This window comes from Nymphalis io, chromosome 27, assembly GCF_905147045.1.
Source record: "Nymphalis io chromosome 27, ilAglIoxx1.1, whole genome shotgun sequence".
In the NCBI taxonomy this organism is placed as follows: Eukaryota; Metazoa; Arthropoda; class Insecta; order Lepidoptera; family Nymphalidae; genus Nymphalis; species Nymphalis io.
In genome coordinates, this window is record NC_065914.1 from 5,967,541 (window position 1) to 5,992,511 (window position 24,971).

The following is a 24,971-nucleotide window of genomic DNA, read 5'->3' on the forward strand; positions in this document are numbered from 1 at the left end:
AACCAGCAGAGGTACAAAAGAGCATGATGACTTAATTTATCCGATGAAACATTTAAAAAGGAATTGATAAATTTCTTTCGATACTATATTTCTTTTTTATATGAGAGTATATAAATTACAGAGATGCGTCAAGAGATAGGAGTGTGGAAGAGAGCCGCAGCATCCCTCTCGTCTTATTCAAGAGATGAAGATATCGTGAGAAGAGCGCTTGAGAAAAAGGTAGTTAATACCAAAAATTCCATTTCGATCAAATTGCGTTGAAGTAAAAGTTGAAGTTGAATAAGCTCCAAAACCTTCTCCTCAAAAAGGGAGAGGAGGCCTTAGCCCAGCAGTGGGACATTAACAAGCTGTTACTGTATTACTGCGTAGAAGTTTATTAATCTCACCCAGATCTACCAATTATATATATATATATATATAAATATATTAATTTTTAACCCCCACGTAAATAGTAACAAATTTAACGTGTGTATCTGTCTGTCTGTCTGTGGCATCGTAGCTCCCAAACGATTGCATCGATTTTGATGCGGTGTTTTTTCTCTTTAAATTAGCTGTAAATTATGAAGATCTGTTCAGGCGTTTCAAGATTATCAGCACATATCCTATTTGATACAAGGGTTTTTTCAACTTTCAAACGTCCGATTGATTTAAAATTGCGGTCTCTCGACCGAAATACGATGGTGTTCAAATATTACTAGATACTTATAATAAAGTTGAAATGGGCACAAACACTTTTTAGAAGATTGTTTTTGTGTCGGGTGTTATTTAAACATTTAATTTTAGTTACCAGATAACTTTTATATAATATGCATTGTTGGTGTGTTACTTTGTGTAATTGATGAAAAAAAATTGGTATAGTAAGTCCAAGGAAGGACACAGGACATTTTTTTTGTATATAAATAGCTGAAAACACACGTGTGAAATCTAGTATATAAAAAATTGGTTTGACACACCCAAATCACGATGAATCGTTTGTAGTGATTTTCTAAACACAGATTAAAATAAATTTAATTTACTGGTGGTAAAGCTTTCTTACTGCTTTGTGCAAGCTCGTCTGGGTAGGTACCACCCACTCATCAGATATTCTACCGCAAAACAGCAGTACTTGTTATTGTTGTGTTCCGGTTTGAAGGTTGAGTGAGACAGTGTAATTACAGGCACAAGGGATATAAAATCTTAGTTCCCAAGGTTGGTGGCGCATTGGCTATATAAGCGATGGTTGGCATTTCTTACAATGCCAATGTCTAAGGGCGTTTGGTGACCACTTACCATCAGGTGGCCCATATGCTCGTCCGCCTTCCTATTCTATAAAAAAAATGAAATTAGTCTCATTTTAATGGCTGTTTGTTTCAGGTGCAGAGACTGCAGACCACGCTCATGAAACGCGAGGCAGGTAGTGGGAAATCCAAGTGTGATCCGCTATTTTCTTCAACGCTCGCTCAAATGAAACAAAAGGTTCGTTTGCTGCAATAAGCCTATTTTTAATCTTATGCTACTTATTTAACTATAACTGATTTGTAATATAATAAAAAATATTAATGAGTGGAACCGAACACTACAGGCTCAAACCAAGCACCACTGGCTTTTCATGTGCTTAATTTTCTACGTTTTCATTATAAGAAAATGTGTATGTATCGAATTAAAATCTACATGTGTATCCATCAACCCGTATTGGAGCAGTATAGTCGAATAAACTCCAAAGAGACTTGACACAGTGGAACATTTTTATCTTACATAACATAGTAATTATTGTGAACTAGTAATTTCTAAGTCTCTTGCCGGTTCCTCTCAGTAAAGTCTATAGTCTTAACAAGTGTTTATTTTTCAAAAAAGTATATTTTAATTTTCCAATTTCCAGTACCGCATCAGAGATATGCAGCTGTTGGTGAAGTCAACGATTTGCGTGACGTTCGTAGTCGTTGTATTCTTTCTTCATGCCATACCTGAACTACGTAAGCATAACCTTCAAGCACATTGTGTAACCGACACAATCGAAAAGTGTTCAGGGGCAGGACCAACATCTTTACGTGCGTTCTAAGGCACGGGTGTGTAGAGCATTCTAACTTCCAGGCTCCGGGCTCGTTTTTCTGTCAAAAATTCTCAGTACTACTGAATAACTTTTTTTACTGATCCGACCTAGGATTTGAATCTAGGACCTCGGGATCTGCGCCCTTATAACTAGTCCGAGGTCTTGGGTTCAAGCTGTGCGACTGAACACTTTCCTGTCATGTCGAATTTACCTTCTATCAGATTATGAGAGTTAGGGAAGAGAGAGTGCACCTGTGTTTGCGCACACATTTGTACACTATAATATATATTGCGCAGTTGGCTAATCTATCTTGACACTGGCAGCCGTGACCGAAAACGGTCCGGAAAATTTTATCAACTATTAAAATAATACTCAAGACTTTTATTTTAACCCTTTTTTAAAATAAGTGTTTAATGTAAATAGAGGGACTGTCGTTGGGTTGGACGGCGTTACTCGGAGCCATACTTCTGCTACTTCTAGCAGAGCGGGAAGACCTGGAACCGGTGCTAGCTAGAGTGGAGTGGTCCACATTATTGTTCTTTGCAGCCTTATTCGTTCTAATGGAGGTAATTTTAACATCCTTACTACATATGCGAAAGAATTTGTTCGATTGTTACACCTTCACGTCTTAACTACTCAATCGATGACCGTGAAGTCTGAATACCCGGTGTCAGGTGTACAGAAGGTACCTAACCCCCCCTCACTAGCGTGCAAAGTCGCTGGGCTATACAATTACTTTAAGAATTTGGGAAATTTAACATTATGCCATAATTAGGTTGGTAATTGATATAAGAAAAACCCTTGTTTTAGAAATTATCTTTTTTCATTATTTGAATTAGGTAAATGTACCTCACCGCCCATAAACTTTGACACTGTGAGACATATTTAATCTACATCGCCAATGCATCACCAACCTTGGATGTTATTTCCCTCGTGCCTGTAGTTACACTGGCTCAATCACCTTTCAAAGCGGCCCACAACAATACTAAGTACTGCTTTTTGGTGGTAGAATACGTGTTAAGCGAGTGGCACATATCTTCTTACAATGTGATTAATTCATCAAACACAGCGGATGGCATAAAATATTACTGTTCGGTGGAAATATCAGTTCTCGAGTGGTGCTCGACTACCATTTTTATTGAAGTGATATCGATATTGACGACAAACTGGAGAGAACAGTTATGTTGTATCTTGTTGCTATTTCCAGGTGTTATCAAAATTGGGCCTAATAGCCTGGATAGGCAGTCTAACAGAATCACTCATATTGAAAGTCGGCGAGGAATCAAGGCTATCCGTAGCGATAATGCTTATATTATGGGTAAGTCGCCTTTGAACAATCATAAAATTTGGAAAGAGCTGGAGCCGGAACTAGCTTAGCTAGCTAGGAAGGAATTTAAGCAGTAAATATTTACGAGTATTGGCTTATTTTGATGGCAGGGCGAGTAATTATATAAGCAAATTCGAACCTTTTTCTATGCATTAGAATCTTTTAGAAAGGTACCCGAGCCTTTGGGGGGAGGACCGGGTTGGGTGGGATTCTCACCAAAACCAATAAATTAGGATGACATAATTGAATCAGATCTAAATATGGATGGTTATTATGGATTTTGTATTCTTGAGAAAATAGCGTTTTAAGAGGGTTGGTGGAATACACATGTGGCAGAATTTCAGTGAAATTAGACACATGCAGGTTTCCTCACGATGTTTTCCTTCATCGTAGAGCTCGAGATGAATTATAATCACAAATTAAGCACATGAAAATTCAGTGGTGCTTGCCCGGGTTTGAACCCACGATCATCGGTTAAGATTCACGCGTTCTTACCACTGGGCCATCTCCGCTTGTTAAAGATATATAAATCAAGAAATGTTTGTAGTGCATAATGCAGGAGCGCTATTAGCGAATGGTATGGAATGTGTGTGCTGGAGCAGGCTATGTATAATTCCGGTTGGCCGCAGGTGTCAGGGCTGGCGTCGGCGTTCGTGGACAACATCCCGCTGACCACCATGATGGTGCGCGTGGTGGGCGCGCTGGCGAACTCGCTGGCGCTGCCGCTGGCGCCGCTGGCCTGGGCCCTCAGCTTCGGCGCCTGTCTCGGAGGTAACTATCCTATCTGAGGTCCACGATCGCCTGCACTTTGCTCTAAGATGACTTGAACAAATATTCACATCACGCGTCACTTAGTCTTAAATCTCATATTTTATTATGTACAAACACGTTAAAAATATTCTGTTGCTTTAATTAATTTAAGATATGATATGATATATATGATAGAAATTGTTACCGGTTAAAACCAGTTAAAAACAATGATTTATTTAACACCCGTGTAACTATGAGGGAAATAACATCTTAGTTGCCAAGTTTGGTGGCGCATTGGTAATGTAAATAATGGTTGAAATTTCTCGCCGGTGAAGGAAAATATCGTGTGGAGGATTTCCTTCACATGTCCACCAACGGGCACCCTAATAACAGTACTGGACTACGCTTCGAACCATCTTGCGTGGAGGATATTTTGCCCAGCATTGGGACATTTCCTTTTTTCATATTTCATACAATTTTACATTCGATAAAATCCAACTTCAAATTGTACAATTACTGTTGTAGGCAACGGTACACTCATCGGCGCAAGTGCGAACGTGGTCTGCGCAGGCGTCGCGGAGCAGCACGGTTACCGGTTCACCTTCATGGAGTTCCTCAAAATCGGGTTCCCCATTATGGTGGGGAACCTCATCGTCGCCTCCATATATCTTTTGATATGCCACAGTCTTTTTACTTGGCATTGAACATTTAAATATTTTTCATCCAAACGCATGTTTTTCGTTTTTGACATTTGCCTTGAAATTAATTTAAAACGAAATCAATTCTTTTTTATCTATTTGTCAGCTGTCAAAAACATTTAATATTAAACATGGCGTCTTTTATTTTTATTATGATTAGTCAATTTTAAATCCATGATTATCAATGACATCACGAATAATTACATTAAAATATTAGTTTTAATTTATATAATTGTATGTAACACATACATTATATATTTTATTTTTATGTTTTACGGAATAATTATAATTATATTCTATATATTTGTAAAATAAAACCAGATATAAAGCGGTCACCCATCTTCATAGCAACTTAAGTTACTGTTGCTTAACCGACACAGTATTTCTTAGTTCCTCTGTTTTTTAGTACTTAAACTTTTATAATTGGTAAATATATTAAATTAATCTTAGTCTTACAAATAAAATAAAATAATAATAATATCTTATATTATAATGTAAAATGGGTCCAAAACTTAAATGGTCGAGTATTCTTTAAAATAATAAGTTAATTCTAGTAAGTTACACCACAAAGATTTCCAGTACAGTCAGCCTCAAATATATAGCCTGCTATTGGAATTTTAATGTATAAGTATCAGCCAATCAGAACGTGTTCCATGAAACACGTGGGTGAGTGGTTTTTCTAACGACAAATATTTACGCATCGCATCACATTTATTTTTGTTTCTTCGTAGTTATAGTTCTCATAAGAAATAAATATTGTTATAAATATAACATTTATTCGTATTATTATATTATTTAAACATTCAAATAATTGATTTTGCATCACAAAAGTGCTTTAAACTTTTAAACTGACATAAAAAAAAACATTTTGTACAGGAAATCACTAGCGGATGTTAGAATTTTTTTATAATTTTTTATCAAATTTAATATTTTCGAATTGATACTTTGACACTATACAGGTTGTCCAAAAGACGTTTCAATATTATTTTGATTACATCTGTAAAGGTTATATCCATATACTGAAGTCTAATTTGACAGATTCAAATGATCTATCTGCCTGTATTAATTGCGTTGATGAAAAATGTATATGTAAGCCGTACAGCGCCCCTGGCGGATAATTAATGAACTGTCGCCTTTATAGAACAATTTGTTGATTTTTTTTATGGAAAATAATTTAAACGTCCTAAAAAGGTTACAAAAAAGAAACACTGATTATGGTAGCCATTTTCAAGGCTGACTGTACATGGTAAGTGGTACCATCACACCTTTGAACGTATTTGTGCTATGTATTATTTTTTTATAAATTGATTTAGTATTATTATAACATAAGCAATGTTTTAATGAAATCGATATTATTTTATACGAAAAATATAATGTTGGCTAAATAAATTTTAGCGCATATCACAAATATTATGTATGAAATAAATATGTTCTTCGAATAAATGGACTTTTTATTGGTAATCATGAAAACCCGTACCGCTAAGTAACTCTAATGCAACCATTTCTCAATCGCAATGGAAACCATTGCGATCATTAAAATATCACCTAAATGAAAGGCATTTTCAACTTTTAGTTTAATAAATAATAACTGATAAAATACCGATTACCGAAATTGACGGGCCTGTTGGCGTGGTTGGTAGATACTTGCCATTCACGCCGAAGGTTGTGGGTTCGATTCCCACCCAGGACAAATATTTGTGTGCATGATTATGTTTGTATGTCGTGAGTCTGGTGTAATTATCTATATAAGTATGTATTTATTTACAAACGAAAAAAAATACTGTACATGTAGTATATCAGTTGTCTGGTTTCCATAGTAAAAGCTCTTTGTTTATTTATTATTTATTTAAAGTAAATTACGAAACTACGGGCTCAAACTAAGCGAAACTTTTAAAAATGTGCTTATTTTGTGTTTATATTTCATCTCGTTCTAGGCGACGAAATCGGATGTAAATCCGACTTCATCTGCCACATAGAATTCCAACCGAACGCATTGTAGCAGCGTTGTACAATAAACTGTCAAGCTCCTCAAAAAAGAGATTTTACTTTAATAATTAGTAGTATTTTTGTTTAAAAAAAATTCACTAATAATACAATAGTAACAGCCTGTGAAAATCCCACTACTGGGCTAAGGCCAGGGATGGAGCTTATTTCCCTACGCTGCTCCAATGCGGGTTGGTGGAATACAAGTGTGGCAGAATTTCAGTGAAATTAGAAACATGCAGGTTTCCTCAAGATGTTCACGATGATAAATTAAGCGCATGAAAATTCAGTGGTTTAAACCCAAGCAGGTTTAAACCCACGATCATCGGTTAAGATTCACGCTTTCTTACCACTGGGCCATCTCGGTTTATATAATACTACAATAATATTATCTATATAACCATTTATTTATCGACAACTATATAACTGTACATTTCGGATCCATTATTTCCGTCACATAACGTATTAGAGTACTGACTTGAATTCTTATTATCAAAATTAGCGTATGTCGTGTTGTAATTAATCTCGTTTTCGTAATCTTTTTCTCTAACGTTATGAGCAATTTTATGTTTCACCCTCAAATTTTCATATTCAGTTTTATTAACCTCTCGCAGGTTTTTTGGAATAGGTGTAGTATAAACGACTCCCTTGTATGGGACACTGTATACAGCATTTGTGTTGTTCATGGTGGTTAGCCCGTCCTCCGGATTTGAGTATGTATCTGAACATTTGAGTTCCTGATTTATTTCTGATGAATTGCCTTGTAAAGTTCTTTCATCCTGGAAAACAAATATGATAAATGAAGTATATTCTTTACTCTTCTCTCTTTTACTCCTGTCTGTTAAAAACAATTCAAGTTTTAAGTAGAGTTAATTAAGTGGTAACGTATCACCTGAAACGACTTTTTGGGAACTCATCAACCATTCGTTTGATAAACATCAAAAACTAATTGTTTTTGTTAATCGTTGTTAATATTTTTTAATAAATAAGACTTTTTGTACAGTATAGGATTATATTCATGATAGAAGAGATTGGAGTTAGTATTCGTTGATGTTCATACAGGATATATAAATATTGTTGTAATCTGGAAGTTGAAGTGTGTACATTTCCGTGCATCAGAAAATAAAGCCTGTTTTAGAAACTATTTCCAGTTGTGTCGGATTTGCCGTCCTATCGGATTATGAGAGTAAAACAGTGCATAAACACGGGTGCACCAACTTGTGCTCCATAATATATCCTGCACAGGTGGCTAGTCTCTCTTAAGAATGACCATTGGTTACCAAGATCATTTAGGATGAAATTAATTACACGAACAGCCATATAGATATCAGTATTACCCAAAACGAAATGCCTTAACATGGACGAAGCAGTACAAACAACAGTGGATTATATTTTGTGTGATCTCGTGAAGAGAAGAAAAGAAAAACTACGTACCTCTTTCTCCCTATTATTCTTATAATGCTTTATTATTAATACAATAATTATCATAATTATAATCAGCGCTATGACCGCGATTATTATAAATATTATTAAATCTGTAAAAAATAAAGTAAAAATTATACTTTTATATACGTTCTAGTCCACAGGTCAGAGGTTAAATCTACGATCGAATCAAAAAAAGGTTTTTTTTTTCTTTTCCGTCGAGCTTAGTAGCAGGTTGGAGTCCAGAATTTCGAAGTGTTCAAAATCTCGCCGTCTCTTAAAGCACGAAAAGCCTGTAGTCCTGCACTTGACCCCTTTCTGATCGTGTCGAATTTCCGTCCAATCGGATTATGAAGAAAAAGAGTTAGCGCACACACTTGTGCACTTGAGAATGGCCTCCAACTTAACAAGAGACCTCGCTAGTATGGGAAACCCTTTCTATTTCATAACCACGCGCTGTACACTGCGTCTGCCTTGGTATAGACCCGGTGGAATATTTGTGACCGTTGAGTCTACTAAGTAACCAGGTTTATCATACCTTTACAGATACGACTTTTTTTTATAGAATGGGAAGGCGGACGAGCCTATGGGGTCATCTGGTGGTAAGTGGTCACCAAACGCCCTTAGACATTGGCATTGTCAACCATGGTTTACATAGCCAATGCACTACCAACCTTGGGAACTAAGATTTTATGTCCCTTGTGCCTGTAATTACACTGGCTAACTCAGCCTTTAAACCGGAACACAACAATATCAAGTATTGCCGTTTTGCGGTAGAATATCTGATGAGTGGGTGGTACCTACCCAGACGAGCTTGCACAAAGCCCTACCACCAGTAGTCTTGTCTTATCCTCGAAATGATTTGTTTTATACTTACATATCATGTTATTGTCTTCAAGGTTTTTTTTAGACTGGAAGCTGTATGTGGCTAAAATAGGTATTCGTTTCAAATTAGTTTTGTAGCAGATGTTAAAATAAAAATTTGATATAAGCTCATAGTTAAAAGTGATCGCAGAAATATGTCGAAAGAAAAAAAAAATGTCTATGATTTCATCTTGATATCTTTCACATGATTTAGTAGGTATTGACAGTCCACTTCAAGGCCGCGTGTCTCACTCAGTGACACTACGTTAATAGTATATAGATGTTTAAACAGAGATTAAAGACCAATAAAACATGGTGCGTGACGTGGACATTAACGTGGTATGTATGAAAGATATCAAGATGAAATCATAGACAATTTTTAGTACTTTTTATAATTTTGACATATTCCTAACAATTAGTTAAGTTGAATAGTATTGCATTAGCAATAAAGATATATATATATATATATATATTCAGATAAAAACTATGTGTGCATAATACATGGAATAAGTAAATATAAGATTTGTTCTACTCTCTCTGATATTGGAATTGGCTATAGTATTACAAATACATAAAACATACCATTATCTGTTGCATTGCTCGTCATTTCCGTAGTGAAGTTTCTTTCTTCATCTTCCGATTCATAAACTAATTCAATTATTTTATTTTTATGAATTTTTCTTATATTTGTAGTGTTCTCTGTAACGCTGCATTGGATTATTGATTTGTTGTTTTCTTTATTTAAATGTATGACTGTATCTAAGCGGTTTATTTGTTTGGGGAATGAATTTATTTTAGATAATACAACGCCATCTGTAATTCGTTCATTGAAGAATTAATCAAAATATACTTTATTCACTTTGAAATAAATATTAAATTAAATTTCAGGACGGTTCGAAACGGAGATCCTACCGACGATTATTCAAAGAGAATTAAGTTACTTAGGTAATTAATTAAATACAATTGAATTCTTAATTATTCACGTTTTTCTTGTTTCGTAAGTTTTCTTTTCCTTCTTTACATTTTATATGGGGGAAAGAGAGAAAAAATATGAACTTATTACTAAAAACTTATTACCGAAAGGAACAAACAAAATGTAGCTTCTAACGCTACTTATGTGAGAGTAAAGATACGCGGTGTCTAGTTGAAACTGGTTTACTTCGGTTTTAGTGTGTTGTGTGTTTCACTACTACAAATACAAAACCATCTCCATGCTAATTGGAGTACAAAAGAGCTGTTTTTTATGTTATAACAAAACAGCAGTACTTGGTATAGTTGTATTCGGTTTGAAGGGTGAGTGAGCCAGTGTCACTACAGGCACAAAGAACATAACATCTTATTTCCCAAGGTTGGTTGGCTATTCTTATAAAGTCGGTCCAAAATAAGAAAATATATACCTAAGTTATTATTATTTACAAAATAAATAGACGGACGGACAAATGGGCCGCCTGATGTTTAATAGTCACCACCGCCCATAGACATTGGCGATGTAAGAAATATTCCTTACAACACCTATGCGGCACCACCTTTGCACCTGTAGTTACACTGGTTCCCACACCCTTCATACCGGAAAGCAACAATACTAGGTACTGCTGATTAGCCGTAGAAAATCTGATAAGTAGGTGGTACCTACCTAGACGGACTAGCATAAATCTCTTCGACCTAGTACGGTGATTTGTTCGTAATATTTCGTAAAACTTTTATATTATATTAATTTGATTTGAGAGATTAATTGTAACTTACCTTTTAACCATTTAATATAGAACGATCCTGCATTGTGTTGGAACTTGCAGGTTATATTTAATTTATCGCCATCATTGAATTTATATTTTATAACGTCATTATTATCATTTAAAATATTGGACGTCTTGAGACCTGATATTGAAATTGCTAAAAAATAATATAATTGTGTATAAATTGTATATGTATTAAGCTCAATAAATTTTAAGTATAAGTTGTTCGCACACTATGCCCGATTAGTGATCCTGACTAAAAAAAGCACATTAACATTTCTCTTTACAGAGGTTGCCTGGAAGAGATCACCGTAAGTGATTTGCATACTATATGTTCCACTTGCTATTATATGTTACTAAATGTTTGTAAATTGTGTGCAATAAAGGATTAATAAATAAATAAAATAAATAAGTTATGTGTTTTTTAAGTGAAAACATCTTTAAGCGCGTCGCGCTGGTTTATCGTAGGGGAAGACTCGGCTCGCGTCACCGACATGCTACTCCTACTAATATTATAAACGCGAATGTATGGAATTTTGTAACTCACGGAAAAACTACTGAATGTATTTAATGAAACTACAATAATCATATATACATCAGAAACACATATAGGCTATAATTTAAACAGCTATTGATTGAATTGGCTAAAATATAGCGATAAATGTCACGTTTGTCGGAAAAAAATCTCCTATTTGCGAGCCATTCTGGCGTGCGCTCCAAAAACCGTAAGAATTATACGAATATAATGTGCAATGGAAATGTATCTCTTAAATAGTTCTACAAAAAAGTCCGTGACAGTATATATCTATATATTATGTGTGAGCCATTATCGCTAAAATAGTGAATCGAAAATACAATAAAATTTTATATTTATTTCCAAAATGCACATTTTGTATTAACAAATTGATTATTATCGAAACAAATAATTTTATCACTTTTGATATTTAAAGTAGATATAATAATAATATGATATACATGATAAACTTTGTCTTTTACACTGTGCCATTTGGACAAATATTTTAAAAGTTACGACGATGACAATGTGAGTGCGACCCGAACGCAGCCAGACACCTGAGCGCAGACGTCCTTGATGGTTGTGTTTGTCTGTTTTGCGATATTCAAGGCCCTAGCTATTTGTTAAGACGCACTATGCCTGTGTGTAATGTAAAATATAGATATTGGAAGGTTTTTGTGGTTAGTTACACTTACAAAATATTTAGTTTATATTTAACATGTTTGAATTACATAAATGGACATTTTATTTTTTGTTTTGTTCATAATAAAAGCTAATTACAATAATACTACGAAACCGTTACTTAGTAATTTTAGTATAAATATTAAATTGTTAAATATTAAACTAATTATTATTATCTTTACATATAATAAACCTGTAACTGATCGCTGTCTGTATATTGAAGATATATGAACTATTGCCGGGGGCCGTTATCAACGCAATAGAACCCAAAACAATGATTGTTAGAATTTTTGTCTGTTTGTCTGTTTATCTGTTGTGCACCCTAATCTTAGAAATCGGTTAACGAATTTGAGTGTGGTTTTCACTCATGTATTGTAGCTAACTTCACTTAAAATTAATTGTTTGTTTTATTTCAATCGGTTCATGAATAATAAAGTTATGTCAATTTAAAGAATCACGTTGAACACTAATTCAATAAAATTGCTATAAAATAACTGTTCAGGTGAATTGGTTGAAACTTTAGCTACCTATAAATGATAGTCTGTAAAATGATGATGATTGAAAGCTTATAGGAACAAAACGAAGTTAAAAAATGAACAGTTTCAGAAATATAGAATTCCAATGTAAGTTCAACTCAGATTTATACGATCAATATTAAAAAGCGTTCAGCCTATGCTGGTATATGTCGCGTAATTCACCCATGCGTATATGTCTATCTTTTAAGGTTGACTGTAATTTTTTGTATGGTAATCAAATTTGTTCTAAGATAATGCATTATTTGCTAAGTCGTTTTTATAAAATATGAATACTTGTGAAAGATATCGAGTAAATAATGAAAATAGACGGACAGTTTTTAGTACTTTTTTTTCAGCCTTTTGCCGTTCACTGTTGGTCGAAAGACTTGAAGAAAGACATTTATACTGTACTTTTTGTAGTTTTGACATATTATTGCAACGGGTAGTTAATGAGGTTGTTTGAAAATACTCATACATACATACATACGTATTTAATTTCCTCTAAACCGATTTCGGCCACGGCGGCCAACCTCAGGAGATATTAGCCAACTGCGCAGGTCATATTACACACAAGAGTGTGCGCAAACGCAGATGCAATCTCTATTCATCAACTCTCATAACCCGATCGTCTCAAATCCGGCACGACCGGAAAGAATTCAGGCGCAGGACCAACGGCTTTACGTGCTTTCCAAAGCACGGGAAGTGTACACACTACAAACTTCCAGACTCAGGGCTGCTACTGAGAATTTTCGGCAGAAAATCTCAATAACTTTTTATTAGCCCGACCTGAGATTTGAACTCAGCACCTCCGGGTCTGCAGCCTTATATCAAGCCACTAGACCAACGAGGCGGTCAGTCTCACCTCTCACTCTTATAAACCAATGGGACGGGTCCATTTTCATATTTTAAAACAAACGAAACGCGATCACGTAGACACCACCTATACAATTAACGTAACATGTGATGCCTGTGAATTTCCCACTGCTGGGCTAAAGGCCTCTTCTCCTCTTTTTGAGGAGAAGGTTTGGAGTTTATTCCACCACGCTGCTTCAATGCGGGTTGGTGGAAATTATACAATTGGGGTTTTTTTTAATTTTAAAGTTAATTAGGAACTGCCTCAGGCTCATAACCTGTACCGCACAGTACGACCCATATCACTTGTCAACGTTAGAGATGTGTGTTTAGTTAAAGCATGTCATCGAAACGTTATTTTAAATTATCTTTATGTAAAGTGAGCCTTTTCGAGAGCCGTTTGGCGTGGTAAGTAGATACTTACCTTTCACGCCGAAGGTTGTGGGTTCGATTCCCACCCAGGACAGACATTTGTGTGCATGAACATGTCTGTTTGTCTTGAGTCTGGGTGTAATTTTCTATATAAGTATGTATTTACAAAAGAAAACTAGTATATGCAGTATATCAGTTGTCTGGTTTCCATAGCACAAGCTTTGTACAAGCTTAATTTAGGATCAGATGGTCGTGTGTGAAAAATGTTCCAGGATATTATTATTATTATTTCTGTTTAATTTATATACCTATGTATATTAAGTGAAAATATTTTGTATTAAAAATAAATCGTATTGTATTAGTTATATCCGTCTTAAGTTTTATGAGGATTTTTATTTTTTTATTTTTTTCGAAGTGAGTAATACTGTTGGCCTTATTGGCCTCTACAGCGTCACCGGGCGGGATGGGCGAGTTTAACTCAGCCGGATGTTGGGAGCCACACAGGGCTCAAGAGAGACGGGCGTCCTAAGGGTGCCTCCTGTGAGGCCGGACCTCGGCTTAGGACTCCGTTGAAATCGGGAGGATTTTATGAGGAGATACAACAGGCTGGCAAACGGGCCACCTGATGGTGAGTGGTAACCGCCGCCAATAGACAATATTGGCTCTATTTATTTATTATTTTATTATATAGTAAAAATATGAACCATAAAAACATTTAGATATTATAGATAAAAGTAAATATAAAGAATTACATGCAGCCACTAGACCAACGAGTTACTTAGATGTATATATAAGGTAGTACTATCTGTTCATCCCGACTTCTTACTGAAGATATATATATATATATATATATATATATATATATATAATGAAATATTTATTATTTCTTCAGTAGTCAGTTTCTTATATAAGATCATTTCAGATGTTTAGGAGATTAACATAAACACTAAAACATACGTATATAATATATATATTATATAAATATATATAAATGATGATGATGAAACGGTAATGATAAGGGTGGTATTTAAGTGTACTACTTACAATTAAGCTTTCGACCAATACCAGCTTGACCATCTGTAATAATAAAAAAACATTAAGACTTTTTAACTACTTCGTCATGGTCAATAAAACATTTATTCAATTAAAATAGATTAGCATATGACCACTTGGTGGTAAGTGGTTAGCACCGTCTATAGACATTGGTGCTGTAAACGCTACCATACTTGGGAACTAAGATGTTATGACCCTTGCACACTGGTTCTTTCACCGGGAACAAAATAAAAAATTGTAATAGCGCGATGGTATCAGCTCAAAACCTCCTCAGATTTAGAGCAATCCCAGCAGTGAGACATTTAAAATAACACTTCAATTGTGTTATTACATTTTCATACCGCTTCATGTTGGACATATTGTTTCCATATTGTACAGGAAACAATATGTCCAATATTTTATGTTTAATATAAATATTCAATAAATTCAATAATCGCCTAGATTTTAAAATACAATAAGGGTCTATTTTGCTTGGTAATATTTTACATTAAATCGGTTGTATATGAAAATGAATAATTAAATTTACTTATTTAGTAATTATGGAATAAGTTCATCATTTTTCCTTAATATGAATCATATTTTCATAGTAACGTTGACGGGACGGGGATAATTTGGGTTAAAAGGTTAGGCAACATGATCGTAAGTAACTCCGTAAAACTTGTAAAACAAACAAATGAATTTGTAAAACTTGGTAGAGAGCTTTGTGCAAGCTCGTCTGGGTAGGTACCACCCACTCATCAGATATTCTACCGCAAAACAGTAATACTTGGTATTGTTGTATTCCGGTTTGAAGGGTGAGTGAGCCAGTGTAATTACAGGCACAAGGGTCATAACATCTTAGTTTCCAAGATTGGTGGCGCATTGGTAATGTAAGCGATGGTTAACATTTCACAGCACTACCAAGTACTGCTGTTTTTCGGTAGAATATTGCGGTAGACTTGATATGACTGGTGGTAGAGCTTGCACAAAGCTCTACCACCAGTATAACATGTACATATACTTAATGCCTACCACAGACAAAGATAATGAAAGAATTTTAAAGAATTAATCACACTTCTGGTGACCCAAGAGTTGGCGCTTATTTAGCCCAAAGGCTGGGTCACGCCACGGTCTGTGGGTGTGCCACAAGACAATCTTTTAGACGGCGTGTTTTTTCTATAAATTTGTAACAGGATTTTTTTTTTTATGTATATATATATATATATATATATATATATATATATATGTATATATATATATACAATTTCACTATTATAATAAAAAACATAAAGATATAATCCATATATACGCTCTTATCTCAAGTATATTTATTTATTTATTTATTTATTGAAATAGTTACTCCATCATCTTATCACTAAACACTTTAACCAGGACATTCACCGTAGTAAAAAAAAAATAATATAAATCAAAATAACATATATAAAATTTTAAATCAAATGGCGACTAATACAGCAACACTAATTAAATCGTAAAAAAATAATTATAATATTATTAAAAACATCGTGAGGAAACCTGCATCTGTCGAATTTCACTTGAATTCTGTCACATGTGTTTTCCACCAACCCGCAATGGAGCAGCGTGGAGAGAGCGCAGAAGAGAGGCCTTAGCCCAGCAAAACGTTTATTTCACTTATACTATGACATCGATTTACTGAGATCTTTAGAAAGCTTAACAAAATATGTTTTTTTTTTTTTATTAAAAAGGAGTCAAAGACATACTTTGACATACGACCTTTTGGATTACTAGGAGGTGACAGTCTGTAGTGATTAGTGTTGCAATACTATCGATACTATTGCTGTTATCAATAGTATTACTCATGGTGAGCTATCGATAGTGTATCGATGTTGTTGTTGTTTGTCACTTGTTTACACTTTAACTATCGATAAACAATCGATTGTCTATCGATAGTGGTAATTAGTGTACACTAATTACAATGTGTATGTGTATTTCTCATTATATTCTGCAAATTACTTACTTTGTTTTAGAATAGCTGTTAATATCTGTTCCTTTATTGTACAATTTTTATCATTGTAGTCATTTCCAACGTAGATCATACATTTTAGAGTAGATGAAGGTGCTGGTCTCCAGGATACAATTAGGCTGTCATTAAATTTGTAAGGTTCTGCTACGCATTTATCTGAAATCATTTTTTTATTATAATTTTTATATATTATCTTGTCTACCCACAACATGTACACACAGGTGTGTCCGTGTCTTTATTGTCTCTTCCTATCGATTTATAGTTTGGTACTTAGTTGTGTGCATGCATATTTCCATTTGCAGTTAGCTTCACAATAAAAATATATATTACAGGGATTTTGAGTCATAGGCTGGTCTGGATGGTGTTCCATGATGGACAATCATTTTAAAAGGTCTAATCTGTCTGTGTTAGTTGTTTCCATCAATAAATTCTCGACGTGACCCCTAGTTGATGAGTCCAAACCCGATCAAAGTCCCTTTATCTCCGAATATGATAGTAAATATATATTCACGATTTTATCGCAGACAATTAATATTTTATTTTTTAAAAATCATTTCGTGTTCGGCGGTAAAGGAAAACATCGTGAGTGTTACTTGTGTCTAAATACACTGAAAATCTGTCACACGCTTATCCATTAACGCATTGGAGCAGCACAACGGAATAAACACCAAACCTTCTCCTCGAAGTAAGAGAAACGGACATTCACAGAACATTACCGTACTTTACTTTTATTTTCATGCTTTAAAAACATTTAATTACTTCAGAAAATAATGACATAAGTAAGATATTAGAAATAATACTAATATATTATTTAAAAGAACAATACACATACTTCATATCATTCATTCAAAATATTAAATAGTTACCCACAGCTCACCCGCGTGCTATAAGAGGTTTGAGGTTTTCGGTACAAGCATCATACAATATATTAGTACAGTATAAGATGTTACATCAACATCTGTTCAGTAGTTTTGGCGTGGATTAAAGATCCTTATAAAATTTCGCGTTTATTATTATTGGGATTAAGGAAATATATAATTGGTTACGATATTATAATCTGCATTTAGCACATACCTTCGAGTGTGATCTCGTTTACCACCCACCTCATATAATGATATTTACCGGGAACATTTACATAATTGCATGTAAATTGCATTGTTTTGTTTTCAACGTAGTCGTAGTAAACATCTACTATGTATGTGTCGTTACCATGATTAACAGGATTCATCAAATTGGTAACTTCGCCATTTATTTGTATTATTAATTTATCTGAAAACATATTAAAACTGTTTATTATTTGTAAGTCTTGTTGGCGATGATGATATACTGCTGACCGATTTCGATCACAGCTGCCAATCTCAAGAGAGATTAGCCAACGCGCTGGACATATGCACTGTCTATTCCCTCACTCTCATAATCTTGTGTTATCCTGTGATGGGACGGCAATACGGATCAACGGTTTCACACTTCTAACTTCAAGACTCCGGGACTGAGAATCGTCAAAAATGTCATTAGAAAAACCCAATTACTTTTTTTATTGGCCTGACCTGGGGCCTGAACCCACGACCTCGGATTTGGATCACTAGACTAACCATTCTTGTACCACGTACTCAACAGTTGCTATTGCTAAATAGCAATCCTTTTTTTAATTGAGAATCGATTAGGGGCTGTTAGTCAGTGTAATAACATGCTTGGTGGCATATTGACGGAGGTAATATGATTTACACTTCTCACTATGTAACGGCGTGTGATCAGATAGCACCCAGCCCAATTACGAATCTGTATTCCTGCTAAACAATCCCTTAAACATTTAAAGTTTGTGTATTAGAACTTAAATATCTCTTTTTCTCTTAAGGAAAATTGCATATAGCTTATTCAACCATGGTCAATGCTGGTTAGTGCAGACACATGCAGGTATCCTCACAAAGTTTTCCATATTCGATGAGCTTCAAATAAATAATTGATACAAATTGTTTCCTGTTATAAATAAAACAACCGAATTCAATTAATAATTACTCACGAAATATTATTATCGATCATATTACCTTTGTCTGATGTGTACGTACAAGTCACTGAAAAAAAAAAAACAAGTAATATATTATTATTTCAAAATTAATATATTTTATAAGTAATTTGCTTGGGTTTTGTCTATCTGGGAAGGTATTTTGGCTCTTGAGTGATGTTCCATGGATTGTACCATCAACTTATGATCTTCTGACCTATTTCGGCCATGACGGCCAATCTCAAGGGAGACTAGTCAACTACCCTGGACATTTTACAGAGCACTATTGTGTACGCAACACAGGAGCACTCTCTATTACTACATATCCGACACTACACGATAGTTCAAGCGTAGGGCCAACGGCTTAATGGCTTAACATGAGAGTTAGAGGACAGAAATCCTAATAACTTTTTATTGGTCCGACCTGGGGTTTGAACCCATATTTAACCACTAGACCAACAATTCAACTTATAATAGATGGCGCGCGGATCGTGTCGAATATTTTTTACAAAAACTTAATGAGGTCTTTACTTATTTCATTTATAACATACGAATTTTTTCATTTTAATTTAAAAATGAAACTTCAAAAGATCATTTTATAATTTACTGTACTTATAATTTTAATCACGGGCGGATTTCATACCTTGTTTGCCCTAGGCCTAAGAAGGCTGCCCTCACACCAGCTGATTTTTTTAATAATTAGAATACTCATGGACATATATTTCAGTTTTTTAACGTTAATTTTTGGTTGCACAGAGGACACGACTACTGAAAATGACACCAAGTTTTGAAGCACCTTATAGACAAATCCGCCCCTGATTTTAATTACAGTCAATTATAAAATGGTTTTTGCACGTAAACGATCGATATTTTAAGATCTATACTTCACATGACGAACACACAAATTATATAAAACATTTTAATAACCATTTTGTGTTGCACAGTCATTTGTCTGTCGCAGGCTTCGCATTAGTCATAGTATTCTTCGACACAACTTTATTTTATATTCACATTTATTTTATTTCAAGTAATTAAGAATAACTTACCAAATATAATAAACAAATTTATTAAATATAATTTTGAAAACATAATGGATCAGAACAATCAATGTAGTTGCACTTTCGATTTGAAGTACGCAAAATTTAACAGGATAATAATTGTATAAATATATTTTGCGGGCGATGTTTGTGTGAGGAAGGAAGGGGGGGATGAATAAGTTATGTGACGGCAATAGTTATAATCTATGTATACTCATGTCGGTATTAATGTTGAATTTTTGCTGCTAGTAAGCAATTTGAACAACCGTTCAAATCCGATCAAAACAGCCGTTTGTCGTATTGTCTTATGTAAGAGATAAGGTTTTATTTAATAAATAAGTTTTTCTGGTTTGTCGTCATTATACTTGGGATGAAAAATATATAATAGTGTTAAGGTGAGGCAATAAGTAAATTGTTTGAAGTGAAAGCGAATCATTTATTTTTAGCATCCTGCAATCCTAGTTGGTTTCATCTTGTCAAGTATAGATATTTGAAACCTGTTGTTTTAATTTGTAAACGAATGTCAAGCTAATTCTTTTTATAGCTAGATGAAATTATTTTAAAGTTAATTTCTTCGGGTAAATTCATCAATCCAATATGAAAATGTTTGGAAAGTGTAACAAATGGCCATTAAAAAATTCCCTATCCGTACATCAGACACGTATTTAAGCAGTTACCACGAATCAAATGTGACTCACAGGACCCTATATTGCTAATTGATGTATTATTAGGTTTTAATATAATAAAATTACATACGAAGTTATAATTATTTTAATTTTCTGAACGTCACTTAACGCCATCTTTTCATATATCAGAGAACTAAATTAAAAATAACTTCTTATTATGTTCACTTTGATAATATTTAACTTTTAAAATAAATCATAGATGGCGTTGAGCTTGCAATCAGCGCCTTTGATTCATAATTAAGCTTTTAATAATATCAATAGATGGCACTACGCTTGTATATGTATCAAATATGTTTTTGTATAATTATATTTTTAGTAGCTACCCGTCCCGGCTTCGCACGGGTAGAAGACCTACTCTCTCTAGACTCTCTCTCTCTCTAGACTCTACACAGAATGAATTTGAAAATCAAACGTACAGAAAAATATCTTTGTTTTTTTTACTTACCTAGAACATCCATCCAAGTTTCATCACAATCGGTTGAAGCAAACATAATTTTGAAAGAGAAGTGTAAACCAACAATACCCGTTTTAAGGAAGTTAGTAACATTCCTATTTACCCCTCCAATTAAGCGTAAAGCTTGTGATAGGAGTGGGGAGGACAAAAGGATAGGATCAGGTCAAAAAGGTCCACGAACTCACAACTTTTGCATCGCCTGACGCATGACGCTTAGCTTTGCTAATTGATAAATTTAAATTTTTACTGGTGGTAGGGCTTTGTGCAAGCTCGTCTGGGTAGGTACCACCCACTCATCAGATATTCTACCGCAAAACAGCAATACTTAATATTGTTGTGTTCCGGTTTGAAGGGTGAGTGAGCCAGTGTAATTACAGGCACAAGGGACATAAAATCTTAGTTCCCAAGGTTGGTGGCGCATTGGTGATGTAAGCAATGGTTAACATTTCTTACAATGCTAATGTCTAAGGGCGTTTGGTGACCACTTACCATCAGGTGGTCCATATGCTCGTCCGACTTCCTATTCTATAAAAAAAAAGAAAACTTTGATTAATTAGGCATATTAAAGGATTATAGATGATAAAAATGTGTGGAGTTAGTATTCGTTCCATGCACGATTGTTAAAACTACAAAGTTTCTCGCCGGTTCCTCTCAATAGAATTTACATTCTGAACCGGTCGTTAGTAAATTTAACTTAATTATGTAAAATGATCATTCAAAAGGGTTCGCAAGAGCCTATTAAAAAAGTAAACTATTGAATTATTATGCGAAATAACTAATTAATAGGAGTGTTATACACAAAAACGGTTTTATACAAGATTTATTGTGTTGAATTGATAGTTCCTAATTTCATTAACTCATATATAATTCAAAGATCCGAACAAGTTTCAACGAATGCCAGAAAGCGAATTTTTTAATACAACACTGAGTTGTATTAAAAAATTCGCACGAGCGTTCCACTAGGGTAAATTTTTGATAGTTTTCTATTTTTGATTTATTTAAGTTTTTATACTAAAGGAATTTGTGGTATTGTATTGTTTGCTAAAATAATAACTTAATCTAAACTGATTTAAAATTAATAACTTAGATTTATATCTCCTATTTATATAATTTATTTATATATAGACATTTTTATAAAATACAAAATGAAAATAAAAAGAACAAATTACACATTACAAATTTGAAGCAAAAACACGCCGTCTAAAAGATTTTTCTGTGGCATTGTACCCAAGAAGCCGGCACTATTGCCTCTGCACCGCTAGAGTCAGCCTTTGGGCTAAATTAGCGCCAGCTTTTGGGTCACCAGAAGTGAGGACCAGTTTCTTAGAAATATCTAATATTATGATTCTTTTTATATCGGATTTATATTATATATTATAGAATATAATTTCTTAATCAATCTAATAATGTTACGCCATAGACGTCTCGGTATAAACGATACCACAGAATTTTTAGGCATGACAATGTAAATATTTATATTTCTATACTGACCGACTTCGCGGTGTTTTTGATGAAAAAGAAACACCTATAATTGTGCTTGGCTTTGTGCAATCACTCATCATATATTCTATCACCAAACAGCAATATTTAGTATTGAGGTGTTCCGGGTTGAAGAGTGAATAAGCCACTGTAACTACAGGCAAGTTGGTGGCGCATTGGCAATGGATTTTTTTCTTACAAACTAATATATCTGGTCGAAGACAACATACCATCAGGTGGCCCATTAGCGCCTATATATTTCATAAAAAAACTAACGGCGTTACATTAAAATAACTGCCTATTTAGTTTAGTCAGGAGCTTAATCAAAAATGATTGGGTTTTTCTGTTAAGAAATTCTCAGTAGAAGTCTGGAGTGTTAGTGTTTACAATCTTATTCCTCGGAAGGAACGTAAAGGCTTTGACGAAAGTGCACGTAACATTATTTGATAAAGTATATTTTGACTCTTAAAGGACCATTATAAGTAATATGTTTGTAATGTTATTATTGTATAAAGTTCATTATTGCATAACAATATAAATACCTTAAAATTTGCGCAAGCGTACTATAAAGTTTATATTTGTTCGAAATTACATTGAAGGGGAAGAGACAAAACATCTCATGTTTAATGTGAGCAGACAAATAGTGCTTCTATTCGTTTCATAGTCACCAGCAGTTAAAGCTCTTTAAATCAGTCGTCTTATACGATCGAATAGTTTTTAAAATATAACAAAATGTAATTGAATTTGATTCTTATTTCAAAAGTAGTAAAGAATATATTAGTTTAATGTATTTTGACGGCTCCTGTCGGTCGCCATTTTCCATAATGGCTACGAGTGCCGCGACATCTATACTAAGTTTAGTGTCATCGCGGGCTCGCCAAGCGTTGGTCGTGCGTGTTTTTAATTTGGTCATTGTTTGCAACCATTGTATTTAGAAAAATGATACGAAAAATTGCAGTGTACAGCCATAGTTTCAATACATTCGAGAAATTATAGCCAATTAAAAGTGTTCCCGATTAAATATCTTGTTTTACGTGCGGTATCAAGCCGTTAGATAGTAAAATAATGAATTTCACACGCTGCGGCAGTCTTCTGTTTGAATAGTCGTGAACCTTGTGGAATCGATTTTTAGATGTTATTAATGAAATTACTTAGGTGCTTGTGGGTGATATTGTTGTAAAAACGAACCTGTTCCACTGGACTACCGTTACGTTGACTTTTCGACCGTAGTTGATCGTGGCGGGCTCGAAATCGATATAGATAATAAAAAATGCATATTTTCCCCATGGTTTCATAAAGGTTCGGTTCAATACAGTGCCGGCACGAATATCGCGGGCGAATGCTGCCCATTCAAATAATCCATCTGTTTCTAATAACTGCAGTGCAATATTGTTTCTGATGTCGAAGTGATGTGATATTGAATCTTAGATTATTTTACAAAGGAAATCCGACGAGAAAAAGGTTAGTAAACAATAACATACCTTCACGTATTTAAATTATAAGCTATAGTATTGTATTTATTATAATATTTTCTTTAAAATTCCCTAATAATTAGCATCTAAAACCTGATAATATAGTTGATACTTTCGTATCACGAACGTTGAATAATTAAACAGTGTTCGACCTGCATACGGAGTTATAACAATTACTACAATAAAAAAAATGATGATACTACATTTACGATCGCGTGAATAAATTTTATCAGTGCTAAAAATCTACTATTGTTGTTTGATACATATAAAAGGCTAATACAGATAAAAAATGCTTTAATGACAAATAGATAAACTATTGTAGTTCACAAAAGAAGCACATTATGGGTATTTTTTTTCAGTGGTCAGAGGAAGAAAAACGTTAGGTATAATTTAAATATGGAATTAATATACATGTAGTAAATAACACAGATTTCAAATTCAGTAATTTGAAATCTGTGTTACCTCTGTCCCTACAATATAGTCTTAGAAATCCTGAACAGAAAACAAGTTTCTTACATATTGCATTACTTACATTCTTACTTAGCCATCTGTAACTTAACCGCATACATATTTGTTTTTAGGATATTAAATTTCATATTAAAAGCTATTTTATTTAATACTAGGTATGTCACACAATTTTAATTGCTTTAGTTTCATAAACAAGATTATTTTTCATACTCTCTTTGCCTGATTTATTGATGTTTATGGTTCTGTTCCTAAAGGGCCTAGTGTAAAGTTATGATGCCTATAACCTTAGACCTTATTCTAATGTAACAAGTTTTCAGTTCTATACAATAGTATACTCGGAATAGTAGTCAAATTATCTACATATCTATAATGTTTGTGTGTAAATGTCAGAGTTTTGATGTTCGTTTTCTTTGATTTATTTGATATTTTAGTAATGGCATATATATATGAAATTTAATATCTTACATGAAATTAAAATTTAATTGTAGGCATGCCTTTTTGGAAAAAAATAAAAAACCTTTAGATTTTTCGTTTTGTTGTTTTTGTGTGTTGCAACATTTTTTTAGAGCATAAATAGACTTGTGTGTATACTTTGCAGC

The 24,971-nt window shown here is 33.9% G+C and overlaps 3 protein-coding genes across 9 annotated transcripts in view; 2 read left to right on the top strand and 1 right to left on the bottom strand.

Moving 5' to 3' along the window:
- Positions 1-6,241, top strand: part of LOC126778806 (P protein-like) — a 58,576-nt gene extending 52,335 nt beyond the window's left edge. For all 6 annotated transcript variants that reach the window (XM_050502490.1, XM_050502493.1, XM_050502491.1 and 3 more), the window contains 7 exons: positions 122-219; positions 1,354-1,455; positions 1,859-1,952; positions 2,453-2,595; positions 3,237-3,347; positions 3,986-4,127; positions 4,632-6,241. In XM_050502490.1, coding sequence (XP_050358447.1) covers positions 122-219; positions 1,354-1,455; positions 1,859-1,952; positions 2,453-2,595; positions 3,237-3,347; positions 3,986-4,127; positions 4,632-4,810 — 869 coding nt within the window. In that variant the 3' untranslated portion in view covers positions 4,811-6,241. The remainder of the gene's footprint in view (positions 1-121; positions 220-1,353; positions 1,456-1,858; positions 1,953-2,452; positions 2,596-3,236; positions 3,348-3,985; positions 4,128-4,631) is intronic.
- Positions 6,242-7,163: 922 nt separating this feature from the next.
- Positions 7,164-19,964, bottom strand: LOC126778874 (uncharacterized). Of its 2 annotated transcripts, none has more exons than XM_050502609.1 (10): positions 19,823-19,964; positions 18,820-18,846; positions 17,849-18,043; positions 16,769-16,930; positions 14,785-14,817; positions 10,817-10,963; positions 9,656-9,886; positions 9,087-9,137; positions 8,222-8,322; positions 7,164-7,566 (listed from the first exon to the last, which is right to left on the bottom strand). In XM_050502609.1, the coding sequence occupies exons 1-10, from the start codon at positions 19,863-19,865 to the stop codon at positions 7,192-7,194; spliced, it is 1,365 nt and encodes a 454-aa protein (XP_050358566.1). In that variant the 5' UTR covers positions 19,866-19,964; the 3' UTR covers positions 7,164-7,191. The 2 variants fall into 2 exon arrangements, with proteins under 2 accessions (XP_050358566.1, XP_050358567.1); XM_050502610.1 differs by lacking the exon at positions 19,823-19,964 and adding an exon at positions 19,420-19,534.
- Positions 19,965-23,305: 3,341 nt separating this feature from the next.
- Positions 23,306-24,971, top strand: part of LOC126778838 (uncharacterized) — a 227,626-nt gene continuing 225,960 nt past the window's right edge. Inside the window, exon 1 of the mRNA XM_050502538.1 lies at positions 23,306-23,893. The gene's annotated coding sequence lies outside the window, so the exon portion shown is untranslated. The remainder of the gene's footprint in view (positions 23,894-24,971) is intronic.

Excerpts from the sequence above, each read along its gene's own strand:
- LOC126778874 (XM_050502609.1), bottom strand. The coding sequence starts at position 19,865 with ATGTTTTCAAAATTATATTTAATAAATTTGTTTATTATATTTG. Across the intron at positions 18,044-18,819 it reads TACGTACACATCAGACAAAG|ATAAATTAATAATACAAATA; the intron begins GTAATATGATCG and ends ATATGTTTTCAG. Across the intron at positions 7,567-8,221 it reads AGAATAATAGGGAGAAAGAG|GATGAAAGAACTTTACAAGG; the intron begins GTACGTAGTTTT and ends TTTGTTTTCCAG.